The sequence below is a fragment of the Lepidochelys kempii genome, chromosome 11 (genome assembly GCF_965140265.1).
Source record: "Lepidochelys kempii isolate rLepKem1 chromosome 11, rLepKem1.hap2, whole genome shotgun sequence".
NCBI classification, from domain to species: Eukaryota; Metazoa; Chordata; order Testudines; family Cheloniidae; genus Lepidochelys; species Lepidochelys kempii.
Window position 1 is genome coordinate 7,822,325 of NC_133266.1, and position 20,218 is coordinate 7,842,542.

General features: G+C 42.6%; 2 protein-coding genes across 3 annotated transcripts in view; one reads left to right on the top strand and one right to left on the bottom strand.

Annotated features, from left to right (window-relative positions):
• TMEM177 (transmembrane protein 177) overlaps positions 1-20,218 on the top strand; it is a 54,687-nt gene that overhangs the window by 6,191 nt on the left and 28,278 nt on the right. Inside the window, exon 2 of one of the 2 annotated variants that reach the window (XM_073305036.1) lies at positions 335-5,956. The exons of the other annotated variant lie outside the window; for it this stretch is intronic. Within the exon in view, the coding sequence (XP_073161137.1) occupies positions 349-1,278 (930 nt within the window). The 5' untranslated portion in view covers positions 335-348 and the 3' untranslated portion in view covers positions 1,279-5,956. Of the gene's footprint in view, positions 1-334; positions 5,957-20,218 lie in introns of those variants that run through there. 2 annotated transcript variants of the gene reach the window in all.
• LOC140895907 (fibrinogen-like protein 1-like protein) lies at positions 3,369-19,237 on the bottom strand. The gene is given in 3 exon segments (XM_073306807.1): positions 3,369-4,012; positions 18,132-18,324; positions 19,232-19,237. Coding segments are annotated over 3 exon segments (843 nt in total).

Below are 20,218 nucleotides of genomic sequence, written 5' to 3' on the forward strand. Positions count from 1 at the left end.
GTGACATTACCATAATACTGATATATTACCCTAATTACAATGAACTGATTTAATGGAGGAGAAAAAGGGATTGATTCCTTCTGGGCCTCTGTATCAACCAGTTTGCATTCTGAAGCACAAGAGCATGAGATTAAGTCTCTATAACAAAAGGGTTTAACATTTTCCTTGTTGTAGTATGGTTGTATCCTACTTATTCTTGTATTTATATCTTTGTGTATAAATAGAGTGGAGTGATTTCCTGGATATCGGGCTCTGCTTGTTTAAAATAATCTTAAATGAAAGGGGACCCATATGTGCATCTTTTAATTCCCTGTTTGTGTGTTGTTATGAACAGGTTGGAAGTTGGCTATGGCAGGTCCGTTCCTGTGGAAGGCAGCTGCGTTGGTAGAGAAGCACAGGACTCGCTTGTTGGCAGTGTCCTGCGCTGGGCTGTTTGGGGCTAACCTTTCCTATCATGTCTTTCCTGAGCAGACGTTCAAACTGTGGTATCAGTGCTGGACTAAGGGGCAACCGGCTGAGCTCTCAGAGAAGCTACGCAGCCTCTTCCACGATGTTCTGGGAGATGTTGGCGTGAAGTGCGTGAATTGTTACCAACCCTTTGCAGCTTTTGGCTTCCACCCAGTGAGTGCTGGGATCCCATGGCTGCCTGCAGGTTCTCTGGTGGGCATCCCTGCCAATTTCAATAGCACCGCGGAGGACAGACAAGGAATTGTCAACCGTGTCGTTGTGATAAATGGCAGAGAAGTGGACTGGGAGAGTAAACAAGGGCTAGCTTTGAAGGAAGCCCTGATGTTTTCACCAGAGGCTCAGAAGTTTGCCATTGCCAGAGAGATTGTGTACTTGCAAAGCAATAGCCCTGCAGTTTATGCAGCTGTGCCTCCTGCTTGCTTAGCTGGCACCTGTCTGTCTGGGGTGGCTATAAAGCAGCTTCTGGGCTTGTATTCTGGCCCCAGGGTGTTTCGAGGCATTTATAACATCACCATTGCAGCAATCGGACTTGTTGGCTACTTTCTTGCTTATGATGCCGTGAGCCACGCACTAGACTACAGGTCGGATAGAAAGGCAGCCACCATTTCCAAAGACTACGCCAGAGGTGGGGTGGAATTCTACGACAGAATCCTGTCCCGGAACAGGACACTCCGCACTCTTTTGGGCAAACAAGGAGAGAAAATTTATGCCCCTAGCGGTAATCTTTTCCCTAGGTATTGGTTTAGATTAAAGCACGCTCCATACACTTCCAGAAGAGACTTGCTCGTTAACATTTTAAGAGCGCCCTAGGCATAGGAAGGGAGTGATTGGATTTTAAACTTGTAAATTATGTATTCTCTTGGAACGCCACTGTGCTGCCTTCCTCTCCCGTCCCCTGCAACGTCATTCATGCTCTGCTTTTTTTTTTTTTTTTTGCATATAGTTTGGAAGTACTGTTTAATTTTTCATTCACTGGATGCATCTCTCTTAAAAAATTAAAGACCTGTTTCAAAAGTCCTCTGTCCTACATGCATCTTAAACACTAAAGCCCACTCAGGGAGTGTTACTTCTCAGACACTGATCTGGAAATGCTGGTGCTTTACTCACCTATAGTTTTGAAATAATTTCTAAAGAATGCAAAAGGTGAAGTACCCCACACAGAATTTTTGTGGCATTAATTTAAAGAGGGGTGAATGTGTGTGTGTATATTATACATATTCTCCACCCCTCATGTGGCACAGCCTAAAGGAATGGTGGGAGCTCTATCACATCCAACGAGACATTTAAAATAGCCTAGACAATACAGTGTAAGTTGCTCTCATTCTGCTTGTGAATTACATTTTTTTGCCACTTATGCTGTAAGGCACAGTGTCCCCGAGTGGTCCAGCTGGTGTGGGGCAGCGTCTTGTTATCCCCAATTCAGGGCTGTGGCTAAAAGTCAAGAGACCCATTAACTCTTCCTTTTTTAACTCACTCAGAACTTGGGAGCTGCCATCTTGCTGCCTGTTGAAAAATTAAGACAGGAAAAAATTTGCTCTCCCCATTAAATTGCATGGGAGAAGCAAGGTGCTATGAACAGGGGTTTTAGTGTTTTGTTCTTTGTTTTAAGTAAGTTGGAATCTTTATGGAAATTTTCATTATGTTGCTTTGCATATGAAGTGTAATGGGAGGGAGGCTGGTAGGAAGAGTTGAGTGAGCCAGGCTACTGCCAATGTAGTGGGTGGGGTGAATCTTTAAATGTTTGGTGGAAAAGCAAGGCTGGGGAGAGTTGTAAGTATGTATTGGGTGAAACTGGAGAACTTGGGCAGGGAACCTGGCATTTGGGCAAAGATTAGGCTAAGGGAAGGGGGGACAGGTTTTGAGGAATACAGGGTATTTAGAAAACAGATTGTATTCTTTAAAGCTTCTGTCTATAAAGTGTGACCCTAGTGGATAGAGCACTGGATTGGGAATCTGGAGCCCTGGGTTCTGTTCCTGTCTCTGCCACTGGCCTGCTGAGTGACCTTGGGCAAGTCATTTCACCTCTGTGTGCGCCTCAGTTTCACCCTCTCTAGAGTGAAGATGATATTGACCTTCATAAAGTGCTTTGAGATCTGCTGATGAAAAGCACTATATATAAGGGCTTGATTTTATAATTATTAAAGAAAAACAAATATCGTTCAAGGGAGAGTAAAAGCAAAGATAACTGCATTTGTTGACAGGCAGGCTGCTCTTTCAAAACAGATTCAAACTTACCTAAAAACAGCAGCTCTCAGAGAACCTTTTTAATCTAAGAGAAAGAGTGGACCTGATTCTCCATTGCCCTGGACCACATGTAATCATTTTTCCCAGCACAAAGTCAGTGTTAAATGCCACCATTCTGACGTGGTAGCATTTTACACCCACTCTACTCTAGTGCAAATGACTACAACAAGCAATGGAGTTCATGCTTTCCTAAATTGTCTGTAACCGTAGCCACCGCAGGCTTTGGTCCAAGCCAGACTTCATCAGGAACTTATATAGCAGGGAGATTTTGTGTGTGTTTATTTTGGGGGTGGAATTTTGATGACAAATTGCTGGAATTTTCACTTAATATCAAAAGACTTAACAGAAATATTTGATTTGGGTAAAAGACACTGCACAGCATGTGTGCTAGATGAAAAATAATTTTATTGGGTTTGGTACCATTTGCACTGTTGCTTGCTCCTTACTGATGACAGTTGAATGCGATCAGAGAGGTTTAACATGCTATAAAGACATTTTTATTAGTAAGAGAATCAAAATCAGACATCCTTTCCGTAAGGAAAGCAGAGAAACCTGTAGCTCACACAACTTAAGGAAACACGAGTCTGCATTTTTATTTTTCTGTTAAACATTGCATCAGCTCATCAGAATACAGTGTACCAGGGTGGGAGTGTGTTCTAAACCCTGCTGCAGTACATATGAATGGGCTTCAGTAGCATGCTTGATTTTCTGCTGTCGCAGGAGGTCTGCCAGTGAAGGGCACCCCTGCGGTTCAGCTGGACATCATAACAGGAGTCAGACCACCACCCCCCTCCACTAACATCTGCACAGTTTTCCAAACTTGACCTGTCATTATCAGTGTCCTTAGCTGGAAATCTCATGTTCTCATGCATGTTCCTGGTTCTGGATGAACTAAGAGATTCTCCTGCATTACCCTCGTACATCCCTAACTTCAGCTGGTAAAAATCTTCCTCATCTCTCATGACGAAGCTGTCGTATTCTACATGTTTCTGCCTGCCCTGGGCATCAAGTAAATTTATCTGGACTTTGTACCATTTTTGCTTGGTGATGAGGTTGATAAACTTATTGCCAAGCCAGCGATCTCCCTCTAGGTCGCCAAAGCCATATTTGTAGGTTGTCCAGGCTTCTGACCATGTGAGCTCAGTGTTGTTGCTGTTTCTCTGGATTACTGTCCACCCAGTACCGCCATCCATCTATCACTGGACCACAGGCATGCGGCTTCCTTCAGGCTGTGTGATGTAGTAAAGGCCACTCTCACTGTGGTGTGAATGGAAAAGTTCATCACAGTCCCTTGGGAAAGCTGAGGCATAAAAGAAGTTGTAGATGATTGGCTGATTCTAAAACTCAAAGCTAAATTGCTTTGTCTCTTCTCAGAATAAGCTTAAAGCTAACATAAACAGGAGTATTAAAGGTCAAGACTGAAGTACATTGCCTGTGAAGTGTGGAGCCCTAGAACTGGAATATAACTCAGAATTTAGCCCATTATGTCAGATTCTTCCCTGGTGTAACTCCACCAGAATCCACAAAACTCACCAAGATTTACACTGGGAATGAATTTAACCACTTTTGTTTTGTTTTGTTTGCTATTACACAATTACTCCATACTAAATCCTGAGTGCACTAGGGGAATGGAGACCCGCCTTCAGAAGAACTGCAAGTCAGCTAAAATGGCAATTTAAAAAAATTAAAGAAAGTGCCTTGCCTGCTACCATAGCTTAGCACAGCCTTGTCTTAAGCGCCTGCAGGCCGTTCTCCTATGTAACATTAAAGCATATTATAAAGCCCCTGTGGTAGTAATGAATTTTCCAGCTGCTTCCTCTGTAACTGCAATGCAGCAGGTCTCTTTAGAAACTTCAAGGGCCTGTAAATGCTTCATTGTTCTCTCATCAGCTGTTCGGGTAACCTGTTTTGGAATGTAGATGTCAGTAAGTGTAATTCTTTTTTTAAAAGTACATGATCTGGCTTTCCAAGGAGCAGCTCATCATAAATATAAAGGGAAGGGTAACCCTTTCTGTATACAGTGCTATAAAATCCCTCTTGGCCAGAGGCAAAATCCTTTCACCTGTAAAGGGTTAAGACGCTAAGGTAACCTCGCTGGCACCTGACCCAAAATGACCAATGAGGGGACAAGATACTTCCAAATCTGGAAGGGGGGGAAAAGGTTTTTGTCTGTCTGTGTGATACCTTTGCCGGGAACAGATCAAAGATGCAAACTCTTCAATTCCTGTAGAGTTAGTAAGTAATCTAGCTAGAAAATGCATTAGGTTTTCTTTGTTCTTTGGCTTGTAAATTTGCTGTGCTGGAGGAAATGTGTATTTTTGTATCTTTTTGTAACTTGAGGTTTTGCCTAGAGGGATTCTCTAGGTTTTGAATCTGACTGCCTATAAGATTATCTTCCGTTCTGATCTTACAGAGTTGTTCTCTTATCTTTTTTGTTCTTCTAATAAAGTTCTGATTTTTAAGAATCTGATTGGGTTTTTTGGGTCTTAAAAATCCAAGGGGTTTGTGCTCATCTTGTTTGTTCTCAAGCCTCCCCAGGAAAGGGGGCGTAAGAGCTTGGGGGGATATTTGGGGGAAAATAGGAACTCCAAGTGGTCCTTTCCCTGTTCTTTATTTAAAACACTTGGTGGTGGCAGCATTTTACCTAATCCAAGGGCAAAGACTTTGCGCCTTGGGGAAGTTTTAACCTAAGATGGTAGAAATAAGCTTAGGGGTTCTTTCATGCGGGTCCCCACATCTGTACCCTAGAGTTCAGAAGGAACTTTGATATGGTGGCAGAGTGGTGGGACCATTTTGAACCAGAAGCACGGCAGGTTTTGTAAAAGGTGATTACAGCTGCAGGTTCTGTCTCTCTGCCTGATTACAGAGCAGCTCCATGACAAAAGGATTTTTATGTAGGCTGAGAACAGCTATCAGAGACAAAGGTATCAGGTTACAGCACAGCAAATTTTACAAGCCAGGTTTTTGTTTTTTGTTTTTGTTTTAACTCTCGGGTATAGCTAGGTTAAAAACAGAGAGGCTAAGATGACAAAAAGCAATGCCAGCAGAAACTGGAGATAGCCAGACTGGAAGCATAAGAGAAAGAAAAGGAACACCAGAAATTGGTCGAATTAAAATGACTCGATAAGGAGGCAGAGAAAGCCCAGGAGGCTGCCCACCAGAGAGCTATGGAGGCAAAAGAAAAAGAAATGGAGGCTGCCCACAGGAGAGCTATGGAGGCAAGAGAAAAAGAAATGGAGGCAAAGGAAAAAGAAATGGAGGAGAGGGAAAAAGAGAGGAAGCATGCACTGGAGATAGAGAAGTCAAGGGCTCAGCAGAATATACTGAATAACCCTAAAATCGTTCCCCAACAATCCACAAATGGGAGCGACTATGTCCACAGTATGATGAATCCAGTGATATTGCTGAATATTTTCTCACCTTTGAGAGACTGTGCACACTCCATAAAATTCCTGATGCTCACAAGATGACCACATTGGTCGCAAAATTGATTGGAAGAGCTCTGGATATATTCAATAAGATGCCTATTGATGAGGCTTCTGACTATAATAAATTCAAGGATATGGTTTTAAAACAATTTCAAGTTACACCTGAAACTTACAGAGTAAAATTTTGAACCCTTAAGAGAGGGCCTGGACTAAGTAATGTGGCTTATGTAAACCAGATGACAGATCATTTTGATAAATGGATCAAAGGGCAGGATGAAACTAGCTTTGGAGGAATACGGGATTTGATGATACAGGAGCAATTCCTGAATATGTCCAAGGATGATATAACACAGCGTTTATGGGATAAGAAAATGGACTCAGCAGGAAATCTTGCTTTTTATGCTGATCAATGCAAGCAGTCCCAGACTGCCACAGAGGTGGGGCAAACCGGAACAAAATGGGTGGAGGGAGGAGAGAGGAACAACCCTGGTCGCAGTTTGAGTGGATACCAGAAGGGACACCCTCAGACCACCCCTACTACCAGGGGCAGCCCAAGGCCTCAACTGTACACCAAGGAACACTCTAGACACCTTATCGTCCCACCACACGGTTCTCCAGCAACCCACCTCGCCCCAGTGACCAGTCAGCTGGGTGATGTTTTAAATGTAACAGGCCAGAGCATGTAAAGGCCAACTGCCCCAAGAACCCCAACAGGATTTCAGTTCATTGCACCGGAATCACACCAGAGGTCCTCAGGCCCAGATGCCTCTTAGATACCCTCAAAGTGGAGGGAAACTGTGAATGTGGGTGGGAAGAAGGTTACAGCATGGTGGGACACCAGAGCACAAGTGTTGGCTGTCCACGCTTCCTTAGTGGACCCCAATTTAATCGACCCAGAGGTCCAAGTGACGATTCAACCCTTCAAGTCAAACTCCTTTGACTTGCCTACAGCCAAGTTGCCTGTCCAGTACAAGGGCTGGTCAGGAATGTGGACTTTTGCAGTCTATGATGATTATCCCATCCCCATGCTGTTGGGGGAAGACTTGGCCAATCATGTGAAGCTAGCCAAAAGGGTGAGAATGGTCACCCGCAGCCAGGCTAAGCAAGCTGTCACACCTAGCTCTGTTCTGGGGACTTCTACCAGGACCCGGTCAGAGGTGATGGAACCGGACCCCATGCCAACGTCTGCAACAGCAGTAGTGGATCCAGTCACAGAGACCCAGACAGAACCAGTCCCGGAACCGGTAGAACAACCAGCACCAGAACCATTGCCAGCACTGAATCCAGTGCTTGCAACCCCAACACCAGAGGGCCCCACCAAACCTGCACCGGCAGCAGCAGATAAACCTACACAAGAGGCTCAGCCGGAGTCTGAACCCCTTCATAGTGCACCAGCGGAGAGCGGTTCACAGTCAACGGAAACAGCCCCATCACCTGCATCGCTTCCAGAGGGACCAAGCCCAGGTCCACAATCCAATGAGGAACTGATGTCTCCAGCATGAAGAAAACAGTTCCAGACCGAACAGGAAGCAGATGAAGGCCTCCAGAGAGCTTGGACGGCGGCACGGAGCAACCCACCGCCTCTCAGCTCTTCTAATCGATCCAGCTTTGTTGTAGAAAGAGGACCTTTGTACAAGGAAATTTTCTGGTGGACACCAGGAAGACTGGCATCCTCAGAGACAGTTGATGGTTCCAACTGATTACCAGGTAAAGCTCTTAAGCTTAGCCCATGATCATCCTAGTGGCCATGCTGGGGTGAACAGAACCAAAGACCATTTGGGAAAGTCATTCCATTGGGAGGGAATGGGCAAGGATATTTCTACCTATGTCCCGTCTTGTGAGGTGTGCCAAAGAGTGGGAAAACCCCAAGACCAGGTTAAAGCCCCTCTCCAGCCACTCCCCATTATTGAGGTTCCATTTCAGTGAGTAGCTGTAGTTATTCTGGGTCCTTTTCCGAAAAAGACACCTAGAGGAAAGCAGTACATACTGACTTCCATGGATTTTGCCACCCGATGGCTGGAAGCAGTAGCTCTAAGCAACACCAGGGCTAAAAGTGTGCGCCAGGCACTAACGGACATCTTTGCCAGGGTAGGTTGGCCCTCCGACATCCTTACAGAGGCAGGAACTAATTTCTTGGCAGGAACTATGGAAAGCCTTTGGGAAGCTCATGGGGTGAATCACTTGGTTGCCACCCCTTACCACCATCAAACAAATGGCCTGGTGGAGAAGTTTAATGGAACTTTGGGGGCCATGATACGTAAATTTGTAAATGAGCACTCCAATGATTGGGACCTAGTGTTGCAGCAGCTGCTCTTTGCCTACAGAGCTGTACCACATCCCAGTTTAGGATTTTCACTGTTTGAACTTGTATATGGCCGCGAGGTTAAGGGGTCATTATAGTTGATGAAGCAGCAATGGGAGGGGTTTACAGCTTCTCCAGGAACTAACATTCTGGACTTTGTAACCAACCTACAAAACACCCTCCGAACCTCTTTAGCCCTTGCTAAAGAAAATCTAAAAGATGCTCAAAAAGAGCAAAAAGCCTGGCATGATAAACATGCCAGAGAGCGTTCCTTCAAAGTAGGAGACCAGGTCATGGTCTTAAAGGCACTCCAGGCCCATAAAATGGAAGCGTCGTGGGAAGGGCCATTCACGGTCCAGGAGCGCCTGGGGGCTGCTAATTATCTCATAACATTCCCCACCTCAAACCAAAAGCCTAAGGTGTACCATATTAATTCTCTCAAACCCTTTTATTCCAGAGAATTAAAGATTTGTCAGTTTATAGCCCAGGGAGATGACAACGCTTAGTGGCCTGAAGGTATCTACTATGAAGGGAAAAGTGATGGTGGTGTGGGAGAGGGGTACCTCTCCATGACCCTTGGGCGTATGCAGCGACAGCAGATCAAGGAGCTGTGCACTAGCTACGTACCGACATTCTCAGCCACCCCGGGACTGACTGAACGGGCATACTGCTCCATTGACACAGGTCACCCAATTAAAGTCCAACCTTACTGGGTGTCTCCTCAAGCTAAAATTGCTATAAAACGGGAGATCCAGGATATGTTACAGATGGGTGTAATCTGCCCCTCTGGCAGTGCATGGACTTCTCCAGTGGTTCTAGTTCCCAAACCAGACGGGAAGATACGTTTTTGCGTGGACTACCATAAGATAAATGCTGTAACTCGCCCAGACAGCTATCCAATGCCATGCACAGATGAACTATTGGAGAAACAGGGAAGGGTCCAGTTCATCTCTACCTTGGACTTAACCAAGGGGTACTGGCAGGTACCACTAGATGAATCCGCCAAGGAAAGGTCAGCCTTCACCACACATCTCGGGCTGTATGAATTTAATGTACTCCCTTTCGGGCTGCAGAATGCACCCGCTACCTTCTTAAAAACTTGTAGATGGTCTCCTAGCGGGATTCGGAGAATATGCAGTCGCCTACCTTGACGATGTGGCCATATTTTTGGATTCCTGGGCAGAACACCTAGAACATCTACAAAAAGTCTTTGAGCGCATAAGGGAGGCAGGACTAACTGTTAAGGCTAAGAAGTGTCAAATAGGCCTAAACAGAGTGACTTACCTTGGACACCAGGTGGGTCAAGGAACTATCAACCCTCTACAGGCCAAAGTGGATGCTATCCGAAAGTGGCCTGTCCCAAAGTAAAAGAAACGGGTCCAATCCTTTTTAGGCTTGGCCGGATATTACAGGCTATTTGTACCACAGTACAGCCAAATCGCCGCCCCATTGACAGACCTAACAAAAAAGAAACCACCAAATGCTGTTCAGTGGACCGAAGAATGTCAGAAGATCTTTAAGCAGCTTAAAGCGACACTCATGTCTGACCCTGTGCTAAGGGCCCCAGACTTTGACAAACCGTTCCCAGTAACCACAAATGCGTCCGAGTGTGGTGTGGGAGCAGTCTTAATGCAGGAAGGCCCGAATCAAGAATTCCATCCTGTCGTGTTTCTCAGCAAGAAGCTGTCTGAGAGGGAAAGCCACTGGTCAATCAGTGAAAAGGAATGTTACGCCATTGTCTACGCTCTGGAAAAGCTACGCCCATACGTTTGGGGACGGCGTTTTCCACCTGCAAACTGACTATGCTGCGCAACAGTGGCTTCATACTGCCACGGGAAATAACAAAAAATTTCTTTAGTGGAGTTTAGGTCTTCAAGATTTTGGTTTCGACATACAACACATTTCAGGAGCTTCTAACAAAGTGGCTGATGCACTCTCCCGTGAAAATTTCCCAGAATCAACTGATTAAATCGTCCTTGAGATGTGGAGAAAATTGTTAGTCTTTATACAGTTAGTAGTATATTTAGAGGTGCATGTGTCTTATTAACTCTGTTTTCTCCTAGAGCTCCAGGAAGAAATCACAGCCAGTGTTTCACCCTATCTGTGATTTGGGGGGCGTGTCATAAAAATAAAGGGAAGGGTAACCACAGTGCTATAAAGTCCCTCCTGGCCAGAGGCAAAATTCTTTCTACTGTAAAAGGTTAAGAAGCTATGGTAACCTCGCTGGCGCCTTGTTATGGAGTCCCCGGGCAATGCTTTGGAACTGCTTCTTGTGAAGCCACTCAGGACTTTGGTGAAGTTTTCTTTTTGTGAGCAGCCTGTTTTTAGAGCAGAAAGCTCACATGGCTTCCACCTTCCTGGGTTTGACCTCGGAGCATTTAGCATCTTTTGCCCCCCGTGCGCATCCCACAGTGAGTCCACCCAGGCGGGATCCTGGGGAAGCCAGAGGGTCCTGCACCCCAACTTCGCAGTCAGATGTGACTCTTAGCCAGCCAGTAAAACAGAGGTTTATTAGATGACAGGAACACAGTCTAAAACAGAGCTTGTAGGTACAGAGAACAGGAACCCTCAGCCGGGTCCATTTTGCGGGGCAGTGAGCCAGACAACCACGTCTGCACTTCGCTCCACGTTCCCAGCCAGCCCCAAACTGACTTATCCTCCGGCTCCTCCTTCTCTGGGCTTTTACCCTTTCCGGGGCCAGGAGGTCACCTGATTGCTTTGTTCTCCAACCCTTTAGCTATCAACTTGCAGGGGGGAATGGCCCAGGCCATCAGTTGCCAGGAGACAGAGTGTCGGCCATTTATGTACACTGGCCCTTTGCTCTCCAACAATTACACCCCCTTATCCTACCACCTAGAGACTTAAGAAATGCATAGGGGAAACTGAGGCACCCCTACAGTATTCAGAGGAAACATTAAGAACAGTCCCACTTATTCACACACCTGACCCAAAATGACCAATGAAGGGACAATACTTTCAAATCTGGAGGGGGGGAGGGGGAGAGAGGTTTTTGTCTGTCTGTGTGATACCTTTGCCAGGAACAGATCAAAGAAGCAAGCTCTCCAATTCCTGTAGAGTTAGTAAGTAATCTAGCTAGAAAATGCATTAGGTTTTCTTTGTTCTTTGGCTTGTAAATTCGCTGTGCTGGAGGAAATGTGTATTCCTGTTTTTGTATCTTTTTGTAACTTAAGGTTTTGCCTAGAGGGATTCTCTATGTTTTGTATCTGACTGCCTGTAAGATTATCTTCCATTCTGATTTTACAGAGTTGTTCTCTTATCTTTTTTTGTTCTTCTAATAAAGTTCTGATTTTTAAGAATCTGATTGGGTTTTTTGGGTCTTAAAAATCCAGGGGGTTTGTGCTCATCTTGTTTATTCTCAAGCCTCCCCAGGAAAGGGGGCGTAAGAGCTTGGGGGGATATTTGGGGGAAAATAGGAACTCCAAGTGGTCCTTTCCCTGTTCTTTGTCTAAAACACTTGGTGGTGGCAGCGTTTTACCTAATCCAAGGGCAAAGACTTTGTGCCTTGGGGAAGTTTTAACCTAAGCTGGTAGAAATAAGTTTAGGGGTTCTTTCATGCGGGTCCCCGCATCTGTACCCTAGAGTTCAGAGTGGGGAAGGAACCTTGACACAGCTTCTTACAGAAGTAGTAGCATTTGCACTCCTCTATCTATATATCTCTACCTCAGTTCTTACACTGACACCCATCCCCATGGCATCTGAGCACCATTCTTGTTATTGAGCTGTCCATATAAAACAAACAAAAACTGCTAATTTAAATTCCCCTGAGCTTTGGAGAGGCTTGGATCTTGGAGGGAAAAAAACAAGTTTATTAACATCTAAAGATAGATTTTAAGTGATTATAAGGGATAGCAAACAGATCAAAGCAGGTTACTGAACAAATAAAACAAACACGCAAACTAAGCTTAATACATTAAAGAAACTGGTTACCAGTTGTAATTTCTCACCCTAAATGTTGTTGTTTTAGGCATTTCTTTCACAGGCCAGCCACCTTTTCCAGCCTGGACTCAGCTCTTCTCCCCCCACTCCCTTTGGTCTTTGTTTCTTAGATGTTTCAGCAGTCATCTTGGGGGGATTCAGTGAAGAATGACCCCTGATTAACTCACTCCCTTCCTTAAATAGGATTTACATATGGCGGGAATCCTTTGTTTCCCAATTTGATCCCCACCCTCTATTAGTGGAAAAATATTAGTAGTCCAGGATGGAGTCCAGTACCAGGTGACATGATCACATGACTCTGCAGTGTCAAAGCAGCATCCCAGGAATCTTCTCAGGAAGGTGGGAGATTAGCATCTTCAAAGTCCTGTTGTTCTCCCTAATGGCCCATCCAGGCTGATTGCGTTCTGTGTGGTGGGCATTCCCTAGGTGTAAACCCACTTATAATTGTTACATAGTCAATATTCCTAACTTCAGATACAGAAATTATACCTGCCTACAAATAATCACATTCAGTAAATCATAACTTTTCCAATGATACATCACATGACCCATCTTGCATAGAACACATCTTAGTTATGCCATATTCGTATCATAACAATGTCTCTATGAAGAATATGGTGCGTAGTGTCACAACTTATAGTTGTTTTGTGTCATTTTTGGGTGATTTTGCTTTTTTTTTATTAATTTAGCCAATTTTCTAAACAAAATGTCATTTCAAAAAGAAAAGTCAAAAGGTTTTGTTTTGAAATGGTCATAACAAACCATTGTGACTTTTTTTTTTTAAATCAATTTTTTTTTGCCAAAACAGTTCACCAAACTTGGCCTGAATTTGCAAATCGTTTGGGTGCCTGGAAAAATGCATCTCTCCATTAATTTACTTTTTGCTGGGGGAAAATAATTTACACAGCTCTGCTTACAGCAGCTAAGCTAATCAAGTTCCCCTGTTGGCTTCTCGGAAAAGGAAACTGAGCTTTGGAGATGGCAGCCATGAGCACAAATCTCCTATACTGATGCCATGTGAGAAAGGAATAATGTGACATTACCGCAAGGAACCGTAATATTTTTGCAGTAAAGTGTCACAGCCTGTGTCACAATAGAGTCATCTTAATAGGAATACCCCTTTCCCCATTAAGAGGAATTCCAGAATCTGCTTAACAAGGATGACAACTTTAATAGTAATGCAGCTGTCTGATGAGTTGCACAGTCCATCATGTTACTGGAGCTGGGAAAAGGCAGTACTGGGAACTGAGCGGCTGCTGTTTGCCCGCTGCCTGTAGCAATAGCAGCTGTGAGATGCACATCGTAACAGACAGCATGTGTGGCTGGCATAGAAGGATCAAATTAATTCGGGTGAATAAAAACAATACTTTCTGCCTGACTCACAGCAGTGGGATGTAATCCAGCCAGGGAGCCTGGCCCTTAGAAGACAATGGGAGCACGAGGCACCGTGGCGACATTTCCAAATCAAAATTTTGACACCCCTCCCCTCCCAAATGAACTTGCCGGTGAAAGCAGATGCTCTCCTGAAATATTTCATTTAATTGAAACTCAGTTTTCTGTCAAAAAAAAAAAAAAGAAAGAAAGAAAAGGTAAGTTCTGACCAAAAGTTTTGGACCAGCCCTAATAATAATTTATCCTGCCTTCCCCGCACCCTTTGTCTGGCTTGTCCACTCAGACTTTAAGCTCTTTAAGGCAGAGACGGACTGTCTCACTGTGTGTTTTGCATAGTGCTTAGCTCAACTGGGCCTCCATCTCGTTTGGGGGCCTCTAGGGGCAAACATAATTCAATAACTGATGAAGAAATACGTATAGTGAGTATACCAAGATATTAAGTTAGCAAGAGCATGTGCAGTGTACACATGCTGCATGTAAGTAAACATACATGGGCCTAAATGTTAAAAAATGACGAGTGATTTGTTTGCCCTTCTGGAGACACCTTACAGGGGCCTAATTTCCAAAAGGGTTGAGCATCCACCTTCTAGAAATCAGGCCCCTTTACTATGCCTGAAGTTGGGCACCTAAAATTTCTGGTCACTTTTGATAGGTTCAGACATAGGATCACTCCTGTTCTTATATAGCCAGGGCTTTGTTATATTGGGAAACTTCCATTATATGTGAAAGATGAGGCAAATGGTGTTCCTTGTGCCATATGCTCAGCCTCCTATGTCTGTAGATGCCATAGAAAATATCAGCTGTAATTAGAATGATTGATTCATATTGGTACTGTACATAGAAAATGCAAAGTGCTATGGGCCTGATCCAGAGCTCATAGGGGTCAATGGGCATTTGCCCAGTGTCTCTGGGCTTTGGATCCAACCACAGTAAGTGCTAAGTAATATAGTATTGTGCTTCTCTTTGTGATTCACAATGAAGAATATTGCTGTCACACTACACCTCTGGATAGAGAGGTAATTGGAGGAGCTACAGTGAAACTATACAACCTCTCAAGCCATTAAGTAAAATACATGCAGTTGTCATTGCATAGCATATGAAATCTTTTTTTTTAAGTGCAAAGTTTGTTAATATCTAAAACACTTTGATAACTTAGCATAATAAAGTAAGTGCAGACCTGCTGGTTCCTTCTTATTTCTGTCATCTGCCGGAATAATTTTCAAGTGGGAATGTTATTGTTTCTTCATTTTTAGTTCCTTTGCATTGCTTATGCCTGTGCAACTCTGATTGCCAGCTGACTCATCTTGCTATCCACTGTATCTCATTCAAACAAGGTTCTTAAACTTTGCTCAGCAGATGGTGTCATCTTGATTTTAAATGTTTGTTTTTTAATGAATGGTGGCAATAATATATCAGGGCTTATTTTCAGTAGATTGGAATTGGTTGAAGGTTGTTTTGGTTTAAATCATTTTGCAATAAAAAATGTCTCTTTGACCAACTGGAAAAATATTTATTTTGGTCAAAATTTTCTGGTGGGAAGGAAAGGAAGTGGTTGAAGTTAAAATTTTTCAATGTTAAACTAATCCGTTTTTGATAAAATGTTTGTTTTAGATTTTTGAAAGCTGAGAAATTTGATTTAGATTTTTTGGATGGATAACCAAAAATGATTTAGGGAAATTTGCAGGGGAAAATGAAAATCTTACAGCATTTCCCACAAAAAAGTATATTTTAACCAAGTCTGTTGAGGATACTATTATGCTGCAGTTCTTGTCTCCAGTGCTGCTTACTATTTTTTGGTGCCTGGTGTGTGGTTGGAGGAATTGGCCCCTCGTGGCCATTAAGATGCTGCCACCATAATGAAGCCCAAAGGCAATGGGAATAGCTGACAGTTTCGAGTGGCTGAAGATTTCAGGGTTTTCCCACTGGTGTTATGCTCACTAAGGACATATTACTTCACCTGCCAGATTAATGAATATTGTGCAAAAAGAGTTAATTGATACCAAGGGCATTTTGAATGCAAAAGGCACTTGGATGCTGTGGGACAGTATAAATACTCACGTTGTGCTAGTAAGGCAGAAACCTGTGTTAGAGGCTGGTATAAAGCCAGGCCACCCAAGGGAGAGCTACAGGTGGGATTTCAGCTGGCACAATCTCTCCAGCATATAAAGTAAATGGGAACAGAATTTATCCCAATACATTCTGGGATAAATACTTCCAGGCTGGTTACACTGCTAGTTCCATCAAATTGTTTATGAGCTACTTATACTTTTGCATTTTGGGTATTTTAGATGGGGAGGAGAGTTCTACATTAGTTTCCTATTTGCTGAAAAGAAGCAAAAGCCCATTTTTCTCTATTGCTATTTTTGTCTCACTTTTCACAAAGCTTTAGGATGAGCACATCACAGGCTTCTTCTTCAAGGAAATTTTATATTGGCTGTTGGCAAAATATTCTTTTAAGAGACTGTTGCAGCAGTGAGGATTTAAATATCAAGAAGAAAAAGTTATGCAGAACCAAATGGAATAATCACTCATCCCTTTATTATTATTCATTGGAAACATTTAAGTTCCAATACTTACACAACTGCACACTGTACCAGAATAGCAATAGGTTTTAAGAACTTGCATATAATTTCTGGGATATCTGTTTCATGGCTTCCTATTCTAGTCTTTGAACTCATTGCACAGTTAGTTAACTATACCAACCTGGGTTGTGTCTTTGTTATGAGGACAAATTCCCACTAGGGATTAGGCTTACCTTTCAAAACTGTCATAACATTTACCATCCCAGACCAATGAGCCCACCAGCCCAGACCAATTATGTATTATTCCCCCCAACACAAAGACTCCTTGGCCAGCTCTCCTCCACAACCTGCTCCCCAGACAAAGGTTCCCCTCCTTGTTCTGCCACACACGTTTTGTCGTCTTTTCTCCTTCAGCTAACTGGTTGGAGTCTACCTCACTTCCTCCATTTTTACACCAGTGCATCTCCATACACTTCAGTGGGATTACTCATAATTTATACCAGTATGATGGCAATCAGAATAGGACCGTAGAACCTGATGAGCCTCTCTGCAGGCTCTCCTAAACAATGATTGACCCTCCCACTCGCTGCTGATGCCCTCAAATTTGCCTATCAAAATAAATTAAATAATTCACCCCTCCCATCTCAGGCAATTGGACAGATGGAAATTTGAAAAACTGGATTGCCACTAAACTCAGTGGAGCTAAACCCGATTACATCAGATAAGCACCAGGACTTTAATTGGTGATCTCAGACTCAAACCCATATTTCCAAAGGTGAAAACTAGTAAATTACTTCACTGTGAATATATATAGAGAGAGTTAATGGATATGAGTATATGATAAAGCCCTATACATTATGCTACTCTGAAGCTGTTTTCATTTTTAAACAAGAAATGAATTACTGTAAATTGAAATCCTGGTTCTATTTCTTAAAGGAGATAGAAAATAAAGATCAAGCCGCACTGTAAATAATGATGCCGTTTTTTAAAACCCTTCTTTATTTCCTAGCTAGAGTAGGGGCATGTACAAATATTTTTTAAAACAGAGCAGGGGAAGAGTAATTCTGTAGACAGATTTTCCTTGTAAGAGCTCTTCTTAAATTAAATGTGTTCCATCCCCTCTCGTTGTCTGTATTATAAAAGTATGTTGTATAATTCTCTATAGATACCAATAGACAGATGTATTAATGGGTTTTGGAAGCTCCATGTAATTTGGGCATAAAACATGAAGTATGTTTTATAGTTCCTCATTAATAATAGTTGAGAATTATGTTCATCTGAGGCAGCAAATATAAATTCTTAATGTTTAGGCATTCATTATATGCCTGCAATGATTGGAAGTTGCCACAGGAAAATAAAAGCCAGTGGTCCCAGAGGTTTTTTATTTTATATTCTGTCAAGCAAATGTGGAAAGTTCTATTCATTTACCTCTTGCTCCCCTAGAAATTCTGAATTATAACAAGATCCATTGATTGAAGAACTCAAATTGGAAATAAGAGACAGTTTTTCAACCCCAAGGGTAATTAACTATCGACACATCTTACCAAAGGAAGTGGTAAATTTATCATCACATGGAGATTTTAAATCAAGATCAATTGTCTTTCTCAAAGATATACACTAGTTCAGTAGTATTTGATTGCTATTGAGATCAATACTGTTCACTTCCATCACAGGGAAGAACAATTCCTGCCACAGTAGGAATTACTGGGTGAAATTCTATGGCCTGTGTTACTGCAGGAGGTCAGACAAGATGCTCATAATGTTCCATTCTGGCCTTAAAATATATTAAATGGCTGGAAAGACAAAAGCTGTTCTTACTTCTCCTGTAGATAACATCATCCAAGTTGTGAATTGCATCAATATCCTTTATCATGTGCAGGTTGTCAACAGCCTGAAGATGTTTCTTCCAAATGTCTTTGTTCTTCTCTAACGCTGAACTGGGTGTGCAGCTCAGTAAAAGAACAGCAAATGCAGCTAGCAGGGTATTACAGGAAGACATTTTTTGGGAAACCTGAAAAAGACAGCACAAACATGCATTATTTGGAAATGGCTTCCATACTTCTAATACAACCGTCCTCTTAATAAACTTACAGTGCTTTGAGGCTAAGTTCAAAAGGAGAAAATAGAATGTCAGGTTTCTGATTTATGTTTTATACTAAGAGATTAAGGTTCATGATGACTAAGCCAGTCACTGATTAACTTCAATGTACATATTTGTAAATCTGAAAAAAAACCTTCACAGATGCTCAATTCATCAACATTATTTACTTTCTTGTTGTAGCATAGTTTATTGGGCTTACGGAGGACAACTATGCCTCATAAAGGGGGATAACAAGGTTCTCAAATTCATCATCATCAAAGATTGCATTTAGTAAAAACAAAATGGTAAAGTAATTGTTTTTTATGATACTGGAAAGGAGGCTAGACCAAAACCAGGAAATCATATGATGCTTCAAGGAAGTATTTTAGTAACTGTTTGATAGAGATTAGCACGAAAATATGATTGTGACAAAGGCCCGTTGGTGGTTCATTGCTATTTGTCAGCAGTTCTTGTCAGGCCTCACTTACTTACTATACCTAACACACTGTCATGATATATGCCCAAAAGATGGCATGTAATATATCACTTGAAAACTAATAACTCACTGATCTTTAATATTCTTGCATGATGTATGTACAAGATGGGTACAAAGAGTTATGGATATTTGATAGAATTATGTTCTTAAAATGTGTTGGCATGTAATGCATAAGCCCCGTCTGCCCAAGACAATGGAATGCCTAACCAGCCAAGTTGTCAGGCAGAGACAATAAAGGAGCATTTACATAAAAGGTAAAGAAAGCCATCAAGCTAACTGGGGAAGAAATAACGACTCGGTTATCACCAGCAGGGAAGGAACCAGCATGAAGTCTTCACCAACCTGCATGGTATCTCTTCCCAGGTTGAGAAAAGGAATTTTATCTGAGAATAAACATGAATGGTTTACTGGACTATAAAGACAGGGAGTCTGATACTCAAATTATAAGTAATTGAATCAACTGATTGTATACTATATTATAAAAGTATATCTAGTAAGGTCTTTTATGAAAGGTAATGAGACACTGGTGATAATATTCTTGTAAAACATATGTTTTAACACTAGAGGAAACATGGATATTCACCGATCTTCTGCTTTAAAGTCTGTGACCAAACAAAGGGAAAAACAGGTTTTCTCCAAGACAAGAGGAAAGGCCGTTATCTACCAAGGAAATGAAGCAAGGGGTGACCAAAAACAATGGAAGCGCCATTTACATATGAATCAGCAGAGGGGTGAAAAGGCCACAGGAAGGGAAGAAAAGCATGAGGTTGTCCTGAGCCTGGGGACAAAACAGTAAATTTGGGAAGATATAAGGAGAGAGAAGAAGCCATCTTAACATTCATCACTGGACAGACACGATGGGCCAGAGGTCTTGCAAACTAAGATGAGTCCTTCAACCAAGAGGGTTGAAGTCTCTGGGAACCAAATATATGTAAGAACCTGCTTTGTTTTAGAACTTTCACTTAGAAAGACAAGGGAAACCAGCCCTTTGTGCTACTACAGAAGGTCCTGACTGAGGTAAAGTGAGCTATGACTGGAAAGCAAAAAGATTGGTAAGAAAGATAACTTGGACCAAAGCTGTAGCTTGTTAAGTCTTAGCCACTAGGAAGCATATTTTACTTTTATTTGCTTGTAACCATTTTGTCCTTATCCCTTACACTTGAGCTCGCTTAAAACCTCTCTCTCTCTCTCTCTCTCTCTCTCTTTGATTAAAAAAATTTGTTTATTTTTATTATAAATCAACCTTGTGCTGTGAAAGGGGGCTAGATGACGACTGGCAGTAGCCACTGAGGCAAGGTGAGGATAGGGGGTTGGGGGTTCCCCTGGGAT